This window comes from Ursus maritimus, unplaced genomic scaffold (genome assembly GCF_017311325.1).
Source record: "Ursus maritimus isolate PB19 unplaced genomic scaffold, ASM1731132v1 scaffold_12, whole genome shotgun sequence".
Classification (NCBI taxonomy): Eukaryota; Metazoa; Chordata; class Mammalia; order Carnivora; family Ursidae; genus Ursus; species Ursus maritimus.
In genome coordinates this window covers 70,772,106-70,795,736 of record NW_024423564.1, presented here as the reverse complement: position 1 = coordinate 70,795,736, position 23,631 = coordinate 70,772,106, and the positions used below count along the sequence as shown (strand labels likewise).

At 40.0% G+C, this 23,631-nt stretch overlaps 1 protein-coding gene across 2 annotated transcripts in view; it reads right to left on the bottom strand.

The window, feature by feature from the left end:
- FOXJ3 (forkhead box J3) overlaps nucleotides 1–23,208 on the bottom strand; it is a 141,137-nt gene extending 117,929 nt beyond the window's left edge. For both annotated transcript variants that reach the window (XM_040627437.1, XM_040627438.1), the window contains exons 1-2: nucleotides 23,019–23,208; nucleotides 981–1,041 (exon numbers count right to left, since the gene is read on the bottom strand). In XM_040627437.1, coding sequence (XP_040483371.1) covers nucleotides 981–1,024 — 44 coding nt within the window. In that variant the 5' untranslated portion in view covers nucleotides 1,025–1,041; nucleotides 23,019–23,208. The remainder of the gene's footprint in view (nucleotides 1–980; nucleotides 1,042–23,018) is intronic.
- Between the last annotated feature and the right edge of the window lie 423 nt (nucleotides 23,209–23,631).

The following is a 23,631-nucleotide window of genomic DNA, read 5'->3' as shown; positions in this document are numbered from 1 at the left end:
CCCCTGTATTTCCCATTCCCCTTCTCTATTTTATTTTTCACCTTAGCCCTCATCACTGTCACTAACATACTTCTTGTGCTACTTTGGCACCACACATACTAACAGATATTTCTTGTTTATTAATTGTCCCTTCACTAGAATGTAGCTCCATGATTACAGGATTTTTATCTGTTCTGTTCACTGCTAGAGTCCTAGCATTTAGAAGACTGCCTGACAACATATTCGGTGCTCAGTGTGCTGAATGAATAAATGATACACCTAGCTCCAACAGTTACTTGTTCAGTAGGTACTGCCATCCACACTCCATGTTCAAGTCTCAAAGACTCCAATTAACAGATTAGATTTAGGTTATTTTTTCAAACTGTGCTCTGGGAACTGTATCAATCCCTCAGGGGCAACTGTGAAGGTAGAACATGAAACCCTAATAAGCAAACAGAAAAGTCCTGTATCTGTTTTATTCACAGGATTTCACGTAAGATTTAATCTGTAGAAGAGATTTAGCAACTTCAAAAAAATCTAAGGCTACTGAGTTGTATACAACTTAGTTCCTACTTTTTAAGCTTTACTTATTTAGTGTAAATGAGGATAATCTAGGTATCATGTTTACATCATCATTCAGAAAGAGATAAAAACTAGCACCAAGTCTTATTTAATCTGCTACAAAAGCAATCAAAATTTACTGTGTATTTTCTAATTAAAACAAGTAGAAAGGATATTTTTTAAAAGAAATTAAGTATAAAAATCTTGTTATTCCATACACAAGAACATATGTAAATTCGCTAAGTGGAAATTAAAATCCAAATCCCATTACCACAAATATCTCTGCAGGCAGAAACATCTCCCAACCCATCAAATAGCACTGTCTGACAAAACAAACAATATTTTATTACAAACCTCACCTTGAAATTCATTCTAGTATGACCTGACCAGTGTAACATTTAGAACATTACATGTTCCAATAAGGAAAAAAGAACACTCACCTTAATGAAGTTACAGATGGACAAGCCTGTCCATACAAACCCATCTGGCCACAAAGAGAATCTGAAAAGTAAAGAAAAGTTAGTTATCAGAAGCTCCAAAGTAAATTAAACTATAAATAAGATTCATTTCTGATTAAAACACTCTGAAAACAAATAGAAGGCCAAAAGATTCACCACTATCTGAACAAATACCTATATGAATCAAAACTGCTATTAAACAATAGATGGAATTATAATGAAGACAGACAGACCAGGAAGCATAAGAGAAACAGACACAGTATAACTGTAACATCCAAAGGAGCTGAAAATTCATAAAATTTAACAAATTGTTATGCTTGTTATACAGAGAGAGTGTCCAAACTATTTAGTGGAATCCTACTGATTCCAGAGAAGTGCCTAAAGGAGACCAAAGAGCTGAGTATGCAGGTTCCCATCCTCACATAACTGTCCCCCACCCCATCTACTCTTCAATCAAAACAGTGCTATCTTCATTGGTTTTCTATACCAGAATTCACTAAGACTTCATGTGAAGAACAGTTCCATTGCTTAAAAGAAAGTTAAAAATAGCATTCAAATGGAAAGAGTTTTGAATAAGAAGCTCTGGGTTCAAATTCAACTACGACACTATGAGACCTTGAATTTATGTAACCTCACTGAACCTCAGATTCTTCATCTGTAACCTGGGGATAAATACTGCCTATATAATTTTATTTACTCATCAGGGACAAATTACAGGTTATTAGAATTAAATAAATCAATGAACAAATGTAGAATTGTCTATTAGTACTACTACCTGGCACAAGGATGATCCACAAATGTCTACAGGTAACATGAATGAGAGAAGTTGGAATGGGCATAAGCATATACATATGCATATACTGCACAAATGCTAGAGATTATGTGCAACTAAAGAAAACATGTTCACACTGTAGGGGATGGATCAGCTGCTAGTCCAGTTCCAGCCACCTGCTGCTAAGCAGGATTGCAAGCCCAATATTCGAAGAACTAATTTTTCAGGAGAAGCAAGATATCCAAAATTCTACTTGAAATCTCCTGATTTTTCTTTTCTAAATACTAGAATTTCTTTTCTAAATATGAAAAAAACTTCAGATTCTGCCCCAAGTTTATAACCCTTAATCTAGAGGCTGAATGAATTCCCAGCATCTAATCGTTCCTGCAGGCACTGGAGGGAGACAAGGCACTTCTATCTCTGCTAGAATGACAGAATAGATAACTTAATCAACATGTCACTGAAAATTACAAACACTGGATAAAATCTTTTAAAAATCTTTATAAATTAATCAATAATCCTGAAGGAAAATAACATCCAATCAAGGCCAAAAACTAAATATAACAGAGAAACTAAGGAAGTATGCAGGGTACTGAAACCAGCTTTCATTCACCTTCAAGGCATTCTGCCAAACCCTATGAATTCCAGTTTGCACTCAGAAGGCAAAGGCAGCTCAAGGTACAAGAGGCAAAGTCCAGGTGTTACCCAAGAGACAGCAAGGAAAATGGTTTCTAAACCTTGGCACTGAGTGCCAACAAGGGGTTGGGGGACTATGATTGTAGTAAAACAGTATCTCCTCTGATATTCATAACCATAAACTGACTCTCACCTAGATTATGGTTTAAAAAGCTTCATACTTAAAATTTGGTTTAGGGTAGTCCCAGAATGGTAGTATTCCCCACCCATCCTTGAGAAAAGCAAATGCAAATCCTGGGCAATGTGCCTTTGATAAAGGCCTAGAAGAATTCTCACAGATGAGGTACCAAAATAAATTCACAGGGTGCCTGGGTGGCTCAGTCGGTTAAGGGTCTGCCTTCGGCTCAGGTCAAGATCCCGGGATCCTGGGAATGAGCCCCACATTGGACTCCCTGCTCGCAGGGAGCCTCCTTCTCCCTCTCCTTCCTGCTTGTGCTCTCTCTAGCATGTGCACTCTCGCTAATAAAATCTTTAAAAAAATAAATTTTAAAAACAAAAATGAAGATGAATCAGTAAATAAACAAATAAATACACAATTTAAAAAATCACAAAACCCAGAAGGAGGGAGGGAAAAAAAAAAAAATCACAAAACCCAGAAGGAGGGAGGGAAAAAAAAATCACAAAACCCAGAAGGAAACAAGCACTCAGAGTAAGATAGAGCTGAAACATCAGTTTGCAGAATCAGAACCTCAAAGATTTCCAGATATGGTAATTACTAGACACTTTACTGTTTTACTTTATGGATGATTTAACTACTCCTGTTTCAATTAACTGCATGAATCTCAACTCTGTATCACTAACAGGGATCAATCTCCTAATCTAAAATATCTAACATAAATATTTAACAACATTCCACCCTGGAAAACCCAAATTTGTCATTTCAAAACAAAACTCATCATTATTCTTTAATGTATTTCCTATCATAAAATGACACAGTCCTTTCTTTGCCTTTGTTAAAACAGAACACTTCTTTCCAATTCTTGATTTCTATGAGAAATTACTTCTCTAAACACTCCTAGGCTCTTAGGCCACTCCTCACCAAAGAGGTAAGTAACTCTGCTACTGGGTAGAGCTAACTCAGGACTACATCAGGACTCTACAGGCAGTGATGTGGATGCACCTGCTCTGTTGACCCTAACAAATCTACATATCAGGTAGGCTGTCCTATGGTCTAGACTGGATAGGTGGAGATTAGAGAATCTGGAGAGTGAGCCAGCCCATTTCATTTTTATTCTAAATCACATTCTAAAACATTCTACAGTATCAGCTTTAGCAAAAACAAAGGTTAACTCCTCCAAAAGTTACCATATGACCCAGCAACTCAACCCTACACACGTGTGTGTATAATTCTCTTGGGGACAGACAGACGGACATACACACGCACAGGTACATGTGTGTGCATGCCCAAGTGAATTTAAAACGTATGTTCACAAAAACTTGGACATAAATGTTCAGAGCAGTATTATTTATAATGGCCAAAAAGTGGAAAAACAGCGAATGTTCAACTTATGCATGGATACATGAAATGTGGCATATCTACACAATATCCATAATATACAATATTATTATTCAGCCATAAAAAGGAATGAAGTCCTGTTACATGCTACAACATGGATGAACCTTGAGAGCCTCATGCTAAGTCAAAGAAGTCAGACACAAAAGACCATATGTTTGGAAAGTAGACTAGTAGTGACCAAAAGACGGAGGGACGGGGAGTGACTTCTACCAGGTTTTAACTGGAATGATGAAAGTGTTCTGGCACTAGATAGCAGAGACGGTTGTACAAACTTGTGAATAAAAACCCTTAGTATAGGGGCACCTGGGTGGCTCAGTCAACTGAGCATCCAACTCTCGGTTTCAGTTCAGTCATGATCTCAGTGTCGTGGGATCAAGCCCCACGCTGGGCTCCACGCTCAGCACAGAGTCTGCTTGTCCCTCTCCCTCCACTGTTCCCCCAACTTGTGCTCAGTCTCTCTCCTCTCTCAAATAAAGGAAAATCTTTTTTTTTAAAAAAAGCTTTTATTCACTTATCTGTCAGAGAGAGAAAGTGAGAGCGCGAGCGAGCACAAGCAGGGGGAATGACAGGAAGAGGAAGAAGCAGGCTCCCTGCTGAGCAAGGAGCCCAATATGGGACTCTATCCCAGGACCCTAGGACCATGACCCGAGCCGAAGGAGACACCCAACCAACTGAGCCACCCAGGCATCCCTAAATAAAAATCTTTTAAAAATAAATAAATAAATAAATAGAACACCCTTCAGTATAAAACCAAATTATATGCCTTAAAATGGTAAACTTTACAGTATGTGAATTTGTATCTCAATAAAAAACTAATTTTAAAAGTAGTAATATTTTTTCATCTGTTGGTTCTTGTTAAATTCCTCTGTTCAGAACTTTGGCAAGGGAAAAGGATCTTATATTCTGAGTCCCCCAAAACATCAAAACCTTAGGACTCCCAATTAGTTACCATTTACTACCAACTCTAGCTCCCAGATATCTTTCTAATCTGCTTTAGCCTCAATGCCTTAGTTTCCGTTTTCTCCATTTTTAATCTAGATTACTGTTCCTACGTAGTGAACCCCAGGCTAGTTAACTGAAAGAACAAACATCTGCCAATCTTCTCCCTACCCAGCAAATGACCAGCAACATGGAAATCTCACAAAAGAAGGCTAAAGTTCACAGTTCAGTCAGGAAAGTCTCAGTGTCCTCTGAATTAAAAACTCACATTTCTGAAGCCAACTACAGCTGAATAATTATATTAACTCATTCAACTATATCCATAATTTATACAGTTTGAGTTGGTGCCAAAAGCACCTTGTAGAATTTTCTCCAAATCCTTTAAAAACCAACATATAAGAAAGTTTGTGTAAAATGGCACAACCAGAATATGGGTAGTAAAAAACAGTCATTCACTGATGAGTATGCTCCAGTAGAAGCAAGTTTACTATATACTATATACCATCACCAACACAAGAGTATGGAATTCCTTTTAATATAAGCTGTCTTCGAGTGTATATTAAACACTAATGAGTTAAAGGGGCAACTGGCTGGCTCAGTCAGTAGAGCGTGCGACTCTTGATCTCAGGGCTGTGAGTTTGAGCCCCATAGTGAGCACAGAGATTACTTTAAAAATTTTTAATAAAATAAAATAAACTGAGTTATAAACTATTTACATTTAGGAAGCAGATGTTTAACAGACTAACAGTAATATAATAATGCATTATTTGGGAGCAGGAGGTGAAAGAGGACAAAGTATTCTGAAAAAGCTCTCAAGCAATTCTTATTCTCATTCTCTTCTCTCCCACCAACACAGGAATATAATGCTTTATAGTTTACAAAGAACTTACAACACTCATGACCTTGAGTCAAGACCTAGACTGGAATCCCAATTACGACCTTAGGTACACTGTTAACTTCTCTAAGGCTTAATTTCCTCCTCCCCACAAAAGAGAAGATTCATGCTTCAGTTACAGTGACCATAGCTTGAATGAAAGCATCAGCATAACATCAAAGAAAAGAACTACAAGTTTGTTGAAAAATAAATGCTACAGAACTGACGTAATAAACTACTCCTTTTTTTTTTAAACTTCTGAACTTAGACCTGTCTTTCAAAAGACTTGAAAGTATAAAATTCACTAGCATCCACGAAGGAACAACCCCTTTGACTCATGTTACTTAACTGAGCATTGTGACTTGTTATACCATTAGTCACAGGTAATTATTAAAGCAGTCAAAGAAATAACCTGTCTTAATCAGCATGAACAGAAGAAATGTGCCAGAGGAAGGAGTAAGGGGAAAAGAATCCTGCTGAGTGAGTAGCAATCAGCTGCTCATCTCACCTCCACCAGCTACACCTAAAGGCAGTGGCACAGCTTGAGCTAACAAGTGAGATCTCAGAGTCTTAAGCTCTCAGAACGCAATTAAAGTCATGTGAGAATGATCAATTCACCACGGGAGAACTAAAGGAAGACGAGAGGCCAAACTTAACCTTGGAGAACTCTAACAGATAATTAAGAGAAGAGGAACTAGGGGACACCTAGGTAGCTCAATTGGTTGAGCGTCTGCCTTCGGCTTGGGTCATGATCCCTGGGGTCCTGGGATGGAGTCCCATGAAGGGCTCAGAAGCCTGTTTCTCCCTCTGCCTGCTTCTCCCCTTGCCTGTGCTCTCTCGCGCGCAGACTCGCTGTTTCTGTCAAATAAATAAATAAAAATCTTAAAAAAAAAAAAAAAAAGAGAGAGAGAAGAGGAACTAGTTTAAAATAAAAGTAACTTGAGAAAGTTGTACCGGAGATGGCTGCAAGTGATTTAATGCACAGAAAGGCAACATGTCGATTAAGATGGACACACATTGAAAAGAGAATATTGGCTTTTTATTAGAAGATCATCAATAGTATAGAGGGTGGGTTTTGTGTCCTAGTGAAAGCAAAAAATAGACTGCAAAGGGTTAAGAATTAGGGGAGGGAAAGAGAGGTTTAGCGACAAATTGTATGAAATGAAAATAAATGGGAAGTGCAACAGGTCAAGCAGTCAGAGAGGAACAGATTAAGTCAGAGAAGGTGAAGAATATGTTAGAACGCTCATCACACTGTTTTCTTCTTCACAGCTCTTGTCACCAACTGATACGACTTCTGTTTACTATTTTACTGTTTCCCCCACTGGAATGCAGATAAAAGTTTGTTTAATTCTGTTACATCCCCAAAACCTGGTGCATAGTTAGCTGTCATGTTTGTTCAATATATGAATAAACCAGGTTCCTCAAGAGCTGGAAAAAGAGAGTATACTTCAAGTAAGCACAAGATCTGACTGAAAACTCATCAGACCTTTTAAATATAGTCTTAGTTTGTATCCATCAAATACTTCTCCCCACTTCAAGGTAAATAATTTAGGACCAATATGTGGTTAGAAGAGCAAGTTAAGGGGGTGCCTGGGTGGCTCAGTCGTTAACCATTTGCCTTCGACTCAGGGCGTGATGCCAGAGTCCTGGGATCGAGCCCCACATCGGGCTCCTCCGCTGGGAGCCTGTTTCTTCCTCTCCCACTTCTCCTGCCTGTGTTCCCTCTCTCTCTGGCTGTCTATCTGTTAAATAAATGGGTAAAATCTTAAAAAAAAAAAAAAAAAAGAGCAACTTAAGAATCCAGAATATATGAAGAACTCTTAAAACTCAATCATAAAAAGATAACCCAATTTAAAAGTGGCAAAGATTTGGAGATATAGCTCATGGGCAGAGCATTTGACTGCAAAAAACAGGCGAAGATAAAAGTTACTAAGATCTACAAATGTCCAACACGCACATGAAAAGATTAGTCATCAGGGAAATGCAAATCAAAACCACAATGAGATACCACTTCATACCCACCAGGATAACTATAATTAAAAAAAAATAGACAATAACAAGTGTTGCAAAGGTGTGGAGAAACTGAAACTTATATATTGCTAGTGGAAATGTAAAATAGTGCAGCCACTTCAGAAAACAGTTGAGCAGTTTACTAAAAAGTTAAACAGAGAGTCACCTTATGACACAGCCACTCCACTCCTAGGGTATATACCGAAGAAATGAAAACATTCATTCACAGAAAAATCTTCATAGCAGCATTAAATCATAATAGCAAAAAAGTTAAAACAATCCAAATGCCCGCCAGCTGATGAATGGATAAATAAAATGTGCTATATCCATACAGTGAAATAGTAGTTAGCAATAAAAAAGGAACGATACATGCTACAACATGATCCTTGAAAACACGCTAAGTGAAAGAAGCCTCCAAATGTCCAAAACAGGCAAATTTATATTAGTTGTTAGACTGTGGATCAACACGTACATTAAATTAGATTAGTTTCTTAGGGTTTGAGGAGTGGGGGAGTAAAGGGGACTGACTGGGTATGGGGTTTCTCTCAGAGAGAGGAAAATGTTCTAAAATTAGACTGCAGTGATGGTTACACAACCCTGTGAATACATTAAAAAACATTGAATTTCACACTTTAAATAGGTGAACTGTATGGTATATGAATTCTATCTCAATAAAGCTTTAAAAAAAAAAAGAGCAAGTTTAGAACTACAAATGTTCGTTCTTGTTAAATTCTTTCTTCCCTCACTAGTGCCACAGGAGCCACCCCACCCCCAAACTGGAACAGGAAAAGGAGAGTAAAAGTAATGATTTCACCAGAAAGCAACACTACTACAGCAGTATTTTCAAATCTATAACCCCCTGAACCATTAGTGGTTCAGGAAAGTTTGTTTTCTGGTGAGTTCCACTATTTCCAAACCATACCATCTATTAATTAAACATGTTTAATGAAGATACACTTATGGTTCATAAAAAGACGTTTTATACATAATTCTACAGAAAAATATTCTAGTATCTACAAATCAACTACTTAGGTTTTACCTCTCTCCTAAAACAAAACCAAGGCCAGGTCTTGTTATTCTCTAATAATGGAAGATGAAAAATGCATGCCAAGCAACAACCGGCTTTAGATTTTTAAGACTGTTTTAAGACTGAAGAGTCTGAACTAACTGCCTCTTTCCCCTCCATAGTTTAGGTCTGGTGTCAGTCAAACAGGTGGTAAATGTGGGGGCAGAGGAGCTTTTTGGCCAAACATCACAGAACTATAGCTTCTTCCAAACCCCAAACCTTACTTCCTGCAATTTATGTAAACAGATCACAGGCCACCCTCTTCAAACCAAATCATAACCCAAGCAAATAACACAGGATTCTATTTCTGGGTCTGTCATTAACCCACTGGATAATCCTGAAGCTTTAGTCTCTCTACTTTGCTCAATAACTTAACCACAATTTCCGGTCCCAAAATCATATTATGTGATCTAATAAAGAACTTTTTCCCAATTTATAGATTTGTTTTTATGGAAAATCTGACAAAAATATATGAAATTAAATCATATTATGTTTAAATCACTTCTATTGAATGTACATGAAATACAAAAAATTCCAAAGACTGTTCACTCTAAAAATGTTGAACTCTTCTATTTTAAAATTTTAAAGGTAGTCACTAAACAGAGAATAAGCTTTCAGAGGGCTGAAGGGTTTTGAGGCTTTAAATTTAAACTCAGTTATATTTAGAAAGCCAAGATGCCACCTCTCTGGATCCTGTATCTTTATCTTGGGCATTTGATTCATGTGCTTCGCCTGGTGTAATTCAAAGCAAGAGATCCTACCATATCCCTGAAAAGTGAACTGAACATATCAGAATGTACTGATTACCAAAAGAATGCCATGCTGTATTGAAACCGAAAAGATGGGAAGCCACAGTCTCCCACTGCTAGAGCTGTTGAACAAAATAAAAAATTACCTCTCTGGTCTCCAAAGCCAGTCTACAAACCACTGCCAACTTTATAAGAACCAATTCTATCCCATTCCTGAAAACCCTGACTCAAGAGTCTAGGGTGAAACCTAGGAAATCTGTTAAATCAAAGTATCTCAGGTGATTGTGATGCACAGCTTAAATCAGGAACTATTGGTTTAGGACAAGAATAGCAAAAGATAGTTTCATATCATTTACCAATTATACTCAATAGGCAATAGCTACCTGAAGTGCTACACTGAGGAGGTCATGTCTAAAAACAACCAGTAATTAGTAGTTTGCCATGGACAAAGTGATGGGGAAGTGGCCACATGCAAACCATGTTATCTGTCATCTGTGATTCAGACTACTGAATGGGCTTTTTTTAAGGAGGCTCCTGGGGGTAAGAGAAAAAAGAGACTTAGATCTGAATTATCTACTTTTAACTGGCAAAAGCTGTGGCTAACTCTGGGCGTAGGAGGCAGCAAGAATATGCCGATTGGCATACATACCAATACTCTCCATAAGTACTTATAAAGCTTCTCTCTCTCTCTCCCTAATAGATAAAAATCTTTAAAAAAAAAAAAAAAAAGAGCACCTGGGTGGCTCAGTCAGTTAGGTGTCTACCTTTAGCTCAGGTCATGATCCCAGGGTTCTGGGATCAAGTCCCTGGCTCCCTGCTCAGCAGGGAGTCTGCTTATACCTCTCTCCCTCATTTGCTCACTCTCTGATAGATAACAAACCTTTAAAAAAAAAAAAAAAAGAGCACCTGGGTGGCTCAGTCAGTTAGGTGTCTACCTTTAGCTCAGGTCATGATCCCAGGGTTCTGGGATCAAGTCCCTGGCTCCCTGCTCAGCAGGGAGTCTGCTTATACCTCTCTCCCTCATTTGCTCACTCTCTGATAGATAACAAACCTTTAAAAAAAAAAAAAAAGCTTCCCAGTTATTACACAGAAAAGACAAGGCTTCTGCTCTCAAAATGTCAATAATCTTGTTTGAAAAATGAAAATTCTGCACAATTATATGAATTTGGTTAAAAAAAAAAAAAGAAGGTGGTTGTGCTTTGAGTTCCACGTTAGGTAAAGAAAGGTGGGAGCTAGTGGGAAGACTGAGTACCAAGCAAAAACAGTATAGTTTAGATTGATTCAAGAAGGAATCAGCTGGGGGTTCCTCATCAATACATGACTAAAGTAATGGGCTAAGATTCCCATGGCAGGGGACACACTGGAAGGCAAATAATCTGCTTTGTATTGTTTTGTATGCATCTGTCTCTAGCACTGGATTGCTAGCTCTTAGTGGGCCAGGTACATGTCAAACTAACCTTTGTGGGGGGCGGGGGTGCCTGGATGGCTCACTGGTTAAGCATCTGCCTTCTGCTCAGGTCATTATCCCAGGGTCCAGGGATCAAGCCCTGCATGGGGCTCCCTGCTCAGGAGGGAGTCTGCTTGTCCCTCTCCCTCTGCTCCTCCTCCCTGGTTATTCTCTCTGTCTCTCAAATAAATAAATTTTTAAAAACTTTTAAAAATTAAATAAATGAAATACTTAAGCAAAACACACACACAAGACAGCTGAGGCACATGTGGCAAATAGCTTAATGATGATCAAATCTGTGATGGGTATATGGGCATTCATTATATTTTATCTTCTTTTGCAAATACTCAGCAATGCACTTGTGGACTTTCCTGTTACTTGGTCAAGTCCAGCACTGTACAATTAATTCTTTTTCTTTTCTTTCTCAGACTTCAGGAAGCTTAAGAATGACTAGTACTTCTGAAGAAAACAGCCTAGACTCAATCAGAAGAAAACCGGCATTCATTTGTTAGCTCTACTAATAGGAAATCTCTCTGAATCTACTCAAAGAACTTCTTGTAAATTAATATGAGAACTGAATATGAGCCAAGAGAGTGACTCAGCTGCTAAAAAGAAACAAAATACAATCTTAAACTTCATTAAGAGAATAGTACCCTGATCAAGGAGGGTAGCAGTCCATGCACTCTTTACTAGTTAGTTCACAACGGGAGTATTGTGCTGTTTTGAGCATCATATCTTAAGAACACTTACAAGCTAGAATGCTTGCAGGGAAAGGTATTAGACTAGTGAGGAGTTTAGAAGCCAAATGTCAAGGGCAGAATGTCTGAAAAAAGTGGGTGTGTTTAGTGTGGAGAAGAAAACACTTCCCAGCCTTCCTTGTCACCTCAACCACAGAGACCCCCAGTGTAATATTTTCCAGAGGATTTCAAGAGTCATTAGTAAGCATTCCATTGTCAGATAAGTTTGAGATAAACATTTTTTTTCTCAAACAGACTTAACAAGTGTTCAATATCCTCAAGTGTTTTATGATTCTTCAGGAAGGATGTTCAGTATTTCCCAAAAGGAACCATTTATTCATTCATTCAACAAAAATTCACCAAGCTCCAATTATTTGCCAAACATTCCTCCAAGTGCTTGGGATACAATGAACATTTTTAATATTCTGGAGGATACTTTGTGAAATAGACAACCTGGACCTCTTGCTATTCCTGTCACTTGCACGGTGTTCTCGTATCTCTCGGGTTATTATGCTGTCAGCCTAAAAGGTCCATCACTAATCTTAATTCAAACATTATCTCCTCCACAAAGCTTCTCTGATCACAAGCAAAAACTTGCTTTTCAACAAGCTGAAGACCCTTTTTCTGTATCAGTTCTCTGTGAACAGACCATGCCTCTTAATTACCTTCAGATCTCTCATAATGCCCAGGACAGTGTCTTACACACACAGGTGTTCAAGAAATATTTGCTGAATGAACAATCACTGAAACACTCGAAGGATTATCTTGTTAACACAAACTAGGTCTCTACTGTTCCAGAGACGACAAAGAAAGAGATGAAGTTAAAGGAAATCTTACCTTAATTAGAGCTAAGAACAGTCTACCTGACAGGTATCAGTAACTACAGGTGTTCTAAGAGTAGCCAAATAAGTATTTATCAAGTGCTTTAGTAGGAAATCTCACTGGCCTGAATGACTAACTCTTTAAAATTTAGGAACTACTGTATTTCTGACCATATTAGACAAAAGGAAACTTCTGATACAATCTATTTGTATCAATATTAAAATTCTAGGGGCACCTGGGTAGCTCAGTCAATTAAGCATCAGACTCTTAGTTTCAGCTCAGGTCATGATCTCGCAGGCATCATGGGATTGAGCCCCAAGTCAGCTTCCAGTCGGCTCCCCACTCAATGTAGAGTCTGCTTCAGATTCTTTCTCCCTCCCGCTCTACCCCTCCTGAACATATGCTAGAGCTAAGAAATAAAATCTTTCAAAAAAAATTCTTAAACTTAAACATGAAATATCCTTTCATTTACAACTATAGTAAATATATAATAGTGCCTGTTAATGTCATTTACAGTGCTAAATACAGAGAATAAATAACAAAAAGACACTGTCTCTATCCTAAGAGTCAATACAAGGTTGCTCCCAAAGCAAATCTGAATGCCTCGGTCATTTACCTCAATAAGAAACGCTCCTCCGATGAGGCAATTCTTTAGATAAATGATTTTGAATATTTTGCAAGCAGAGAAATATTAAGCCATTAGCTCCTCTTAAAGCCATCTAGTGACACCATTAAATACATTAAGTTCTTCAAAAAACAAAGCTAGCCACTCTGCCTTTTTAATTAAAAACTACGAAACAAAAAAAAAAAACCCTAGAAAACAGAAGAGATTCCAGGATACCTCCATATGCCAAGGATTATCTCTGCAGTGTCTCTCCCAAACTAAAAGCTGCAGTCTTTGCTGGCAAGGGCCCTATCTTTTACTTGCGTCCCCGGCATTTAGTACAGTGCCCAGGACACAGCAGATGGTGAATAAATGAGCAAACAAGTGAGAGAAATTAATGAGTCCAACGTCCCTGGATGAAAACAGTACCTTAAAAAAACACTAACAAATGGTTTTTACTAGAAACCTGCCAATGATATGTTAGCATACAAGTAGATCGTAAGTCTAGTTTTCATTATAAACTGGAGTGCTATTTTCAGGTTACTTATTGTTAAGTGATTACTGTAAGTAAACCTAAGGTCTTTGTTGCTTCTAGGGAACTAAAATTAATTCCTTAATCAGCAGAGCTAAATGACCAAATTCTAATGCAAAGAAAAATCCAAAACACTTATTACACACACAACTTGACTGATAGATTATAATGAAATAATTTATTATCAAACTGATTTATTAACGTAACTGCCTAGAAAGCAAAATACTTTGATAGCACCAAGTATTTTTTTTTTTTTTGAAGATTTTATTTACTTATTTGTCAGAGAGAGAGCAAGCGAGCGAGCACAAGCAGGGGGAACGGCAGGCAGAGGGAAAAGCAGGCCCTCCACTGAGCAAGGAGCTCCGTGCAGGACTGGATCCCAGGACCCTGGGATAATGACCTGAGCCAAAGGCAGACACTTAACCTACTGAGCCACCCAGGTGTCCCAACACCAAGTGCTTAAACTACTCTTCAAAAGTGTTATGATTCACATTTTTCTAAATTCTCTAAATTCTCATTCTAAATTCTCATACGTTTCGTTTTTCTGATTATAAAAATGGTATAAGCTCACTGTAGAGAACTCAGAAAACATAAATGGGTTCAAAGGAGAAAATAAAGACAACCCGTTGTGATACTTTCTTTCACAGGCTTTTTTTCCTATGCAGTTATAACTTCTTTATGTACTATCACTCTTCCTACCCACTGGGCAAGAGACAATAGTCTCCCGCTATGCCAGTAACCCTAGCTCCCTCAGTAAATTCATGTTCCAGGTACATTTTCTTAATGTCTACATGTTATAGATATATACTTCCATAAGATAAGACCAAATCTGATATTTTGTAATTCTTAAAAGTATCCCTTCTGATTCTGTCTCCTCCTTGCCTCCAGAATTCTACAAAGACAGAGCAGACTCGAGTAAAAATACATCCAATGAATGGAAATGGACCCAAATTTAACAAGGGAAGAAGTTGTTCTCAATAGTTTTATGTCCCTTAGTCTGATATTATCACAAGTTCTGTTCCAAGTAGCCCAGGTCCTTTGAGGTCCATAACCTTTAATTTCCACCTCAAAAATCTAAAGTATGTTCTTCATAAAAACTTTGTCAGTCTTCTATAAAGAGTATAAGACCAGAAACAGAATGCACAATCTTGGGTCCTGTCTCTGCTCTAATGAACAACTTGAGTAACACTAAGTCTTAGCTTGTATCTCATTTTCTCCATTTGTCAGTAGGCATACCGCTTGCCCTACCTCTAATACTGGGCTGTTGGGGGGGTTCCAAAATTCAACAGATCAGAGAAAATGCTTTTCAAAAAGTATATTTTTTTTTTAAAGATTTTATTTATTCGACAGAGATAGAGACAGCCAGTGAGAGAGGGAACACAAGCAGGGGGAGTGGGAGAGGAAGAAGCAGGCTCCTAGCGGAGGAGCCTGATGTGGGGCTCGATCCCATAACGCCGGGATCACGCCCTGAGCCGAAGGCAGACGCTTAACCGCTGTGCCACCCAGGCGCCCCCAAAAAGTATTATTCAAATATAAGATGGATGTTTTCCCAAAACATACATCCCCTATAATAAACAATATAATAAACAATATAAAACATGACTTCCCCACATGTGCAAAATGCCTTTTCTGATGGTGATTACTATGTATATTCGCGGTGGGACAATACCATCAAGACCTCCTTACACAGGGTAGACAGGTAAAGCATGTTACAGATTCGCAGACCCAACCACACTAGCAGAAACTGATGCCATGTATTATTCATCTCCTGCTATGACAGTCAACCTGCTCCTGACTACAGCATATCTGACTGTCAGAAACGTTAGTCATTTTTAACAATTTAATAAGCACCCATGTACCCACCAACCAAAATCCATGATCTTAACAGTAACTTATTTTTACCATATCGCACTCCTCTCTCAGTCCCACTCCTCTATGAGCAAACAATTTGAAATTATTAGCAAGTTCTAACCCCTTCATCCATTCCCCTCACAAACCTGTGTTCAACATACAGTAAGGACAGGTCTCTACCTTAAGAAAAATTCCAATCCCAACTTCTGAGATCTCTAATAAGGTAACATCAGCACTATATCAATCAGATCCATCTTATTTCCTTGATACCACTACATCACTGGGCAGGATGCTATCCACTAGGTGAATTCAGTTACAGCTTTTAGCTTTGTACTCCAGGAGAAAAGTTTAGCTGAAAGTTCACTGGGCAGTCTCCCTCAAATACAGGATCATCCTGGAATAACGGATCAACTGTTCAGTGACCCTCTCCCATATGTGACCCAACTCTTCATGACTGTCTCTACATGTGAAGATAATGAAAAAATAGCCAATGCTTTGCTACAGTTTGTACATTTCTGTCCCCCCTAAAATCCACATGTTGAAATCCTATCCCTCAAAAATGATGGTATTAGGAAGTGGGTCTCTGGGAGGTGCTTAGATCATGAGGGTAGAGCCTTCATGAATGGGATTGGTGTCCTATAAAAGAGGCTCCAGAAGGATCCCTTGCACCTTGCCCATGTTAAGGTGCCAGCTACGAACCAGGAACGGGGCCTTCACCAAAAGGCAACAATGCTGGTGCCTTCACCTTAGACTTTCCAGCCTCCAGAATTGTGAGCAATACGTTTCTGTTACTTAAAAGCCACCTCTCTGTGGTATTTTGCTATAGCAGCCCAAATGGACTAAGACAGCTAACATGCAAAGTTTAGAGACTCTAAAAACTCCCACGCAAGAGTTTTCCCCACCCCTAAACTATTAGCATTCAACTCAGAAGAGAGTCCTCTAAGATGTTCTGACAACAGTTCCTCTTACTGCATTCCATGAGCGTGAGTCCATTACAGACTACTTCACCCCCTGACAATGAGAAATAAGTCAGGGCCGTGTCAACATAGGTCTGATTATACCAAAACGAAATCACTTCAGATTTATGCTAAAATCTTAAAGCAACAAGAGTGGTTTAGTAACTATAAGAATCTATGGTTATTAAATGTGTCAAAGTAAGAGTTCTTGCTGAATATGGTCCTAATTAAATCATATTCTTATTTATCCTATATTTTATCTTGTTACATACAAAGTTTGACACCATATAGGAGTCTCATTTGCTTTGTTTCAGTTGCTTTGTCTCAATTCTATAAGAAAGTAATAACCATTCTGAAGGACATCACATTCTCAAGTTATCAGTTGATATGTCAGAGAAGCTGAAGGTACCTAACTCCAAAAGGTTACTTAAAATAAGTAGAATACCATTGTTATAAATATAAATACAACATCTGGTTCCATATAACAAAGCTATTTCCATATCCCAACAGATGGCCCACAGTAATAATGCTTTGCTGATCTGGTTATAACAAATTCTATTAAATCCAAAATCCTGTATAGCAGATGCCTTTTCCAATTTCAGTATAAGTCAATCTCTTTAACCAAAACACTGTGCTTTGGTTCTTGTTATTTGTGCACTAAAATCCAATTATGCCAATTAAGATGATCAAATTTTTTGACAGTTATAAAATGCCACTGTGGTGTTCTCTGATTTTCAAGTGAAGGAGGGTACAGTATCTCTATCTAGGACTGAAACACTAACTGTTGAAAATGGAAAACAAAAATTCAGTTATGGGAAGGCTGAGGAGAAGTAAAAGTGAGCTCTGGCTGTCTCAAGCCAAGGTTTCTGAACAGCGGCAATGTGGACAGCTCAGTGACTAACAAAGCCAACAGCGAAGAGCACCGAAAATAATGCAATTTCTGAGTTGAAAGGCTATTAGGAAGGACAAAAAGTGTACCTGAAAGCATAAACATGTATCTCTGTACACTAAGGTATCAGGTTCACAGTTTTAAAAAATGTGGACACAATGTCAACTTTAATTTTGCTGTTTGCTTCCCCAACACACTCAAAATCCAATCTTCATATTCTCATCGTGCCCTTACATGAAATATTACCTTCTATTAACTCATAACACAGTAAGCAGTACAATGTAGTGATTAACAGCCACTGAGTTCTGAAAATAGACTGCAGGCGTTCAAATCCTGCCTCTTTCCATCCCTAGCTATACCACCTCAGGCAAGCTACTTAATCTCTCTGTGCCTGTTTCCTCTCTGTGCCTGTAAAATTGATAAAAATAAAATCTAACTTTTAGAGTTATGAGGATATATGCATAATAAATGTAAAGTACTCAGAATACTTTTGAACCCACAGTAAGGCTTCAGAAAATGGCACTATCATCATCATATAAATACCCACTGATGTTCTGAAGAAAAGGCAGGAATATGAAATGACTTACCTAAATCACAAAGCAAACAAGTGACAGATCTGGTTAAAAAAATAAATAAATACACATACACACACATACACACTTCTTCAATTTAAGTCCTGAATATTAAACATTTAAAATTAAATTAAATTTAATTTAAATTAAATTAAAATTACTAGTTCACTAAGTAAGGAGATTTCTCAGCCCCTCTAATTATCCAGAAATTCACACAGGAATCCTTTAAGAACAGCAGCAGAGTACTAGAATTAGCAATGAACATGGACTAAGACGATCCAATAGCTCCATTACTGATTTGGATGTACAATCTTGGGTAAGTCACCTAATCTAAACTTCAAATTGCTCATCTTAAAAAATGCTTTGCCCACATCACAGGACTGCTGTGATATGAAATGAGTTGATGTATGAGAAAATTTATGTAAACCATAAACACTACATGAATGTTCAAGGGCCATGACTTACTCATTTTTATATCCCCAGTGCCTAGCAGAATGCACAGCAAAGGTTACAATCTAAAAGAAAAGCCATGGGAGGAGTCAAACTGGCAGGGTGAGGACTAAGATGAAGAAAGGGAAAGGTTTTTACAAGAATAAGAAACCCAAATGTCCAACTAATGAATGGATAAATAAAAGGTAGTATAGCCATACAACGGAATGTTCTTTAGCAATAGAAAGGAATGAGATACTGATACAAACCTCAAGATAGGTAACCCTTGCAATATTATGCTTAGTGAAAGAACCCAGACATAAAAGACCATATGCTGTATGATTCCATTTATATGAAATGTCCAGAACAAGGTGCAGACTTTCTTTTTTGGGATGATGAAATGACTAAAGATGATTGCGGTGATGGATGCACAACTTAATATATTAAAACTGTTGAACTAAATACTTTAAACAAGTGAACTATATAGTATGTGAATTATACCTCAAAAAAACTTTTAAAAAAGAATAAGAAAAAAGTTTGTGAGAACCGTTAAAGCATAAAATCACTGACTTTAAAATACATTTGTTTCTTTGTTAAAGAAAAAAAGTGAGTTTTCTGATATCTGAGTAGCTCTGACATGAAGACAAGAGACTGGTGAAAGAATCATGAGAAAATACTTAAAATTTTACCACACCCGAGTGCCTGGATGGTGCATTCACTTAAGAATCTGACTCTTGGTTTCAGCGCAGGCCATAATCTCAGGTTGGGAGATGGAGCCCTGCATCCGTCTCCCCACTGACCACAGAGTCTGCTTGAGACTTTCTCTCCCTCCCCCCTAAAATAAATCAATCTAAATAAATAAATAAATAAATAACCACACCAGACCATAATGTCTCTACAAATCCTTTTGTGGAAAACAAATCTGACATCTATTCTTATCCTTCCTTTCAAAATTCTAAGGTTAAAAATTACTTCCCAGTCCTAGTTCAACAGTCTTTTCATCATGATGATTGTTTCTAACTCCCAGGCTACCTTTGATACAACCACAGTACTTCTCCTAACCTTGGCTTCTATAGCACTCATGTCCTTCCTCGTTCTTCTCAGAATGTTTACCTCTTAGTTTATAATGTCACCCAAAATTCCAAACCTCAAAGCTCTTTCACCATCATACTGCTAACTTTCCATCACTCATCTACTCACCTGTTTTTTACTACCGTCTACACAGCCCTGGTCAGTGAACGATCTGTATTTTCATCTCTATTAATCCTTCAACAATGTACTAAGATACTTCAAACTTACTCTGGTCAATTCTTCATTGTCTTCACTAAGGCTGGGAAGCAGTAGTGTGGCTCAACCGAAGTAATTCCTATGCTATTTCTATGTGGCTTTGCAATGTGGGGTACATTTTTTTCTTCTGAATAGATCTGTTTTTCTAATTGCTTTGCTTAAACTGGTCTTCATTTCCAGAGTCAAACCATCAAGGAGAAAAGGCCATCAGGACTGGCAGGAAACTAGCGTGCTATTGAAAAACTGATTGTACCCCATCTAATGCTGCCCATAGCCAATCTTAGCTCATTTTCCTTCACAGTGATACTTTCCTAATTTCCTATTATCAGTCATCCTCCCAGGACTCTAGGCTTTTATCTTTTAATGCTTTATTTGTTTTCTTCCTTTTGTGCACAATCCTCACTAAGTTCAAATTAATTTTTACTCACACATTATCTTCTTACATATCCTATGCTTCTTCCTGCGGACAGTATAATTTAATGATTAAATGCAAAAGCTCAAAGATGAGACTGCCTGGATTCAAATCCTGGCTCTTCAGCTTACTCTCTACGGGGTTTAGGGCAAATTACTTTCTGTAGCTCAGTTTCTTCGTAGGAAAAGTAAGACCTTTGAGAAGATTTTGAGATAAACAACATGTAAAGAGTTTAGAACAATGGCTGGCATACAGGAAACAATAAATGTTAGCTATTATTTTATTCCCATAGTCATTAGCTTATGTCAGACTCTCATTCCTAAAATTCTCCGAGACCCTTCTAGTCACTCTCCTCACTCTAGAACACTCAGATAATACAAAACCTTCCTCAGGAACAATACGCATTACCTTACCCCCCGTCTTCAGAACCCAATATGGTACCCCCTCAAACTAACCCTTACATCCTTGAAAGGTCCTCCACCTACACCTACTCACCAACTGTGAACTCATTTATTACTATTCACCAATACAGATTGTCTGTGCAGGTCAACCTACTTGCTATATCTTTTTATTTATTTATTTTAAAAGATTTTATTTGTCAGAGAGAGAGAGTACAAGCAGGGGGAACAGGGGACAGAGGGAGAAGCAGGCTCCCTGCTGAACAAGGAACCCAATGTGGGACTCAATCCCTGGACTCTGGGATCATGACCTGTGCTGAAGACAGACGCTTAACCAACTGAGCCACCCAGGCGTCCCTAGAAAATGCTGGAGTTTAGATATATTAATTAACATTTTCATTTCCTGCAGCTAGTAACTAGTAGAATTAGTACTTGAACTCTGATCTGCCTGACTTGAGACCCTATGTTTTTATCAGTTCTGTATTGCCTAAAAAATATGCTTCAGAATACATCAGAAAAACAGTCTCTATTTTCCACTGCCCCACACAAACTAAGCATGATGAAAGCAGACAGAATCTGTATTCAAATATCTTTATTTTGCATAGAAGAATATACTAAGAATTGTACCACATAGAAAGAAAGTATGTATATATATACTCAGAGCACACAATGCAAAAAACAAATCAAGAAAAAGTGAGCATGCTAGCCAAGTTGGAATCCAAAAAGTGACTTCAAAATATTGATTTTTTTTTATTTCACCCAAACTAATGAACCAAAAAGAGCCAAAAGAAACATGTCCTGACCCCATCCAATAAATACCTCATAAAAGCATGAAAAGTCCCCAGCATCACAAAAACTAATAAGATTCACCTCAACTCCAAGAGACACAAAAAGAAAACAAAAATCTTCAGGTTTATAATAAAAACAAACAAAAAACTTAAAAAATTCAATCACATCCATATATGCCACCCTAACAGAAAAATGAAGGGTGTTACTCCTTTCCTATAAATATTTGCTATGGTCTAGGAGGAATAAGGCTTCTCTCACTGCTACTGTAGCCTGCACCCTGTTAAGGGAGCAATCTGTGGTCACCCAAGAGCGAAACACAGGAAGCTGGAAACCTTAACCTGGAACAGACATTAAGGAAAGAAACTACCCAAAACACGTTTCAAAACCAGTTTCAAAAAAACAGAGTAGCGCAAAGATACTCAATAGAAAAAGAGGAAAAGCGAAATGAAAGAGCTCCCACGAAATATGTGACCCAGTGAAACTATCCAGTACCACGTTCCAAGTAAGGAGCCATGCATTTGATACTTCCATAATATGCACTCGTTTCACCAGGAAGCAAAAGAGAAGGAAAAAATAAAGGTCAGGGAAAGACAAAAAAGATGCCCACCAAACGCTAACTCCCGGGCCAGCCCAATTCAGCTCACTCGGGAATCCAACTAGAAGCAACAGAGACGTGAACCGCACAACACAGAAAAGAAAAAGCTTTGCCAAACAAACACACAAAAAGTAGAACGGAGAAGCGCAAACTACACACCTCAGTGCTTCAGCAGCTAGAGCACACTCTTGGATTAAGCAATAGAGAAAAGAACGAGAACAGCTAAAAGCCGAGGAGGTAAGATGTCTATGAAACTAAGCCCTGCAATCCCTGCTGGTCTCAATTTCAGAGAATACAACTCTTGCTTCTCTCGGCTTAACCAACATTCGGCCTCAGCAAAGCAAACTGACCCTAACACCTTCCACGCCACGGGAGGAAATCACAGAGGAAAAACCACGGCGTAAACCTCCCTCCTCACCAGCTGCAAAAAATGGAGGGGGGAGGGGGGAGACACCCTACCACGTGGGCAGGATGCAACACACACAGGACAGCAACACGTCCGCATGGAACGGCTGCCTCTGCCCCCATGCCGGCAGAGGACTCGGCGTCACGATGGGTGGGAACGGAGGCCCCTCGCACGGGCCTCACCCCGAAGGGCACCCCTGAGGCGCGAGGTACTGCCCGCCTCGCCGGCCGAAAAACACCCCAAGCTCGCAGGGAAGAAGCTGCATCGTGCCCCGGCAGGGGGCCAGCCCAAGCCAAGGGGCAGATCACAGAGAGGAGGAGACGGCCGCTGTCCTCGGACTCGGCGCCCCCGGGAACCCCGTCTGGCTCCCCCGGGCCCCGCCTGGGGGAGGGGCGGGAGGCGCGGAGCCGCCGCTTCCCGGCTGAGGGGCAGCAGCAGCTGAGGAGAAGCGCCGCGGGGGAGGGAGGAACCTAGCCCTCGCCGCCCGCCAGGCCCCAGCCCGGACCCGGGCCCCCCGCCCCGCCCGCCGCCCACCCCGCAGCGCGGCCGCGGCCGAGAAGGGAGAGGGCGTCTCGCGGAGGGCAGCCCCTGCCTCCGTCCCGGGAGATGCCCCAGCCCCGCCTCCTCGCCTGCCGCCTCGGCCCCGCCGCCGCGGCGGCGGGCACTCACCTCAGGCTGCGCAGGCCGGGACGGCTCGGCCGAGCCCCCGGCCGCTGCGTGCGTCTCCGCCCCCCGGGAAAGGTCCCAACGGCGCCTGGTGCGAGCGGCCGAGGCCCCGAGCAGCGCCGAGAGCGGCGGCGGCAGCGGGAGCAGCCAACATCCGGGGCCGCGCACCCGGAACTACTTCCCGGCCCGCTCCCCTCCCGCCCCCGCCCCCGCCGTCGCCCCCGCCTCCCGCGACGCCGCTGCGCCACCGGCACGGCGTCGGCGTCCTCCCCTCCCCTCCGCGGTCAGGGATGCGGCGACGCGCGCGGGATCCCTCCGCTGGGACAAGTAGTGCCCTGGGACGCCGGGATATCTGCCCCAGCGCAGGCGGTAGTTTGGTCTTCCGAGCGATTTGGGGTCCCTGCGCCTCAGAGTGGCGGCTAGGAAGTGGGGGCGGCGGGGAAGGCGGCATAGTTCAGGACATCAGGGACCTTCGGCCTTGGACCCTGCTCAGGGCTTCTAAAGGCCCCGTGCCCAGGAGGGATTGTGCTTCATGACCTTGCCCCCCACCCCGACCCCACCACCTCTTGGTAGCGACAGGCACCCCAGCCTCTCCGGGAAAACCAGACCCCTTTTC